We start from the raw sequence: 2,500 nt of genomic DNA, 5'->3' as shown, positions 1-2,500 counted from the left end.
GCACTTGTGACCTATGGAGACATTCATGGGAAGGCTGACAAGTTACATTGCCACATGGCTGCAGTCCAAAGTTTGGAGTTTACTTATCACGTGTGACAGAAAGGAACGTGCAAAGTTGGATGTGTCTGTGGATGCCGATTCCTTAGTACTTTCTATCGAGAGTGAAGCTGTAGCCTGAAAAAATGCATTGTATGTCACCCTTGATAAGATTTACAAGAAGAAAGCTATAGTTTTTATGTACTTAGAAAAATATTCATAGGGTAAGCAGTGTACATAAGTAAATGTTAATAAGATTTTTTTAAGATTCTTTTCTTGTGTTATACATCTTCAAAATTTTAAGATAATAACTTTATATTATTCTTTTACAAGTTTTGGTACTTTCCTTGTTTCAGCTTGCATGTCTATAGGGATATGTTTATTTCCTTTTTTCATTTTGTTGCTAATTAACCCGTTGAACCCAGATGCTCCTTTGCCATCATGTAACCCAAAAATATGGGTATTAGGCTAGCTTAAGTAGCCACTCTGACAGGTGTCCAGCTTGTTGGCGGGTTGGCATTGCACATAAACACTTGTGTGCAATGTTACTTTCTCTTCTTTACCATTTCCCAATGTTCATATGTCATTTGATTTGCTTTATCCAGATGGTAATAGACATCATCTCTTTAAGTAGTCCATAAGTCAGTGTAATAACATTTTGTTATTGCAACCTATCCACCAGTTAAGAATAGGATCCTGAGCGTGGAAATAGAGACCTTAGAAGCGGCGCTCTACCAGTCTTGTCTCATGGACATTACATTTCACACTTGCTTATAGATTGAAATATTGCAAAAGCCCCTGGAGTCTTAATCACCCTTCAAGAGCTGTCATTTCTGTCATCCTAGCCTTCAGCCTTAATGCTAATGATGGCAAGCTGTGTCGCCCGAGCCAACAGCCAAATTATCCCATGATGGCATATTCACCTCACCTGCCCCTCAAGCCAATTTTTTTCATAATGAGATGGTCTTGTCATCTGGATTGTAGGTGTTAATGGGCATACATAACTTTCATTTTGCTTCAGGTTTCACCATTTAAAACATCAAAAGACTTTTTTTTTTATCATGCACAGAGGATCTACGGAGTGAATTGGGTGGTTCAGACAATGGGTCAGGCACAGGCTCTTCTGCTGCTTTGCCTGTGCCAAAGGGCGCAGCACCACAGCTGGATGCAGAGAAGCACTTTCTACCATTTGAGCTTGCTTGTCAGTCTAAATCAGCGAGAATTGTTGTGACAGCACTTGACTGCATTCAGGTATGATGCATTATTGTTCTTGTTATTTATTTATTTATTTTATTTTATTTATTTATTATTATTATTATTATTTTTTTTTTTTCAATATTCATTTGACAAATTTTTTATTGACATATCAAGTATTTTTTGATGTTTCCACTCACCAAATCCTGTTTTCCACTCTAACAGAAACTTATTGCATATGGACATCTCACAGGCAATTGTCCAGACCCAAACAACCCCAATAAGAGGCTCATTGACTATATTGTTGAGACAATATGCAATTGTTTCAATGGGCAGTCAACAGACAAGGATGTAGAAATTCAAATAATCAAGGTATGGAGTTGAATTGCTAAATTTTCTGATTAAGATATGATTAAAGATGATGAAAGAGAAATTTAGAGAGAAGCTGCCCTTTCAGATTTTTTAACAATTGAAGGTATCACGGTTTCACACTTTTAAATACTTGTTTTTTATTCTTCAGGCCTTGTTAACAGTCATAACATCGCAGTATGTAAGTGTACACGAGGGGACAGTCTTAGTAGCTGTCCGAACATGCTACAATATCTTTCTTGCATCCCGTGACATGAACAATCAGGTGACGGCAAAGGCTGCCCTCACGCAGATGATCAACATCATCTTCACAAGAATGGAGAATCAGGCAGTCAGTTCCTTCACTTATCTTAGTATATATCTTTCCTCTGGTAGATTTTTATTAACATATTTTTATTTACTCTGTTATTATCTGTCTTCCTTGAACTTTAGCATTAAGTAGGCTGCTAACACCCCTATACTTTTATATATTAGCCAAGTAAGAATTAATCCTAATAAAGAATTGGTAATTTTTTGATGAACTGTGTTTGTTTATTATGTAGGGACTAGCATCTGTCATGACAAATAAATGCAAATGTTGTAGTTACATAAATAACTTTCTTCATATTGAGTTATCTTTTTATGCTTGTCTTATCAGTATATTGGAATACTGTAGAGAGTTAAAGATCTTTAGTTTGCTTGTATTTTTTTGCAACTGCTTACTATTATTTGCAATTTTTACCCCTGAAGTTATTTTGTTTTGCTGTATGTACTTGTGTTCCTCTTCCAAATCCTATAGTTTTTGCATGCTTTACAATACTCACCTCCCCCAACCCATATGTTATAGATGCTTGAATATCCTTAATTCAATGTATAAATTATTTTTCTTTTTATGAAATGAGAGTTTTTGAAGGTTAGCTAC

The 2,500-nt window shown here is 35.6% G+C and overlaps 1 protein-coding gene across 2 annotated transcripts in view; it reads left to right on the top strand.

Annotated features, from left to right (window-relative positions):
* Positions 1–2,500, top strand: part of Sec71 (ADP ribosylation factor guanine nucleotide exchange factor Sec71) — a gene marked incomplete at its 3' end in the record, with an annotated part of 76,381 nt that overhangs the window by 1,381 nt on the left and 72,500 nt on the right. For both annotated transcript variants that reach the window (XM_070141790.1, XM_070141789.1), the window contains 3 exon segments: positions 1,106–1,287; positions 1,456–1,602; positions 1,751–1,930. In XM_070141790.1, the coding sequence (XP_069997891.1) occupies positions 1,106–1,287; positions 1,456–1,602; positions 1,751–1,930 (509 nt within the window).

The sequence above is a fragment of the Penaeus vannamei genome, chromosome 28, assembly GCF_042767895.1.
Source record: "Penaeus vannamei isolate JL-2024 chromosome 28, ASM4276789v1, whole genome shotgun sequence".
NCBI classification, from domain to species: domain Eukaryota; kingdom Metazoa; phylum Arthropoda; class Malacostraca; order Decapoda; family Penaeidae; genus Penaeus; species Penaeus vannamei.
Note: the sequence above shows the minus strand (reverse complement) of the source record. Positions and strands in the feature narration are given on the sequence as shown.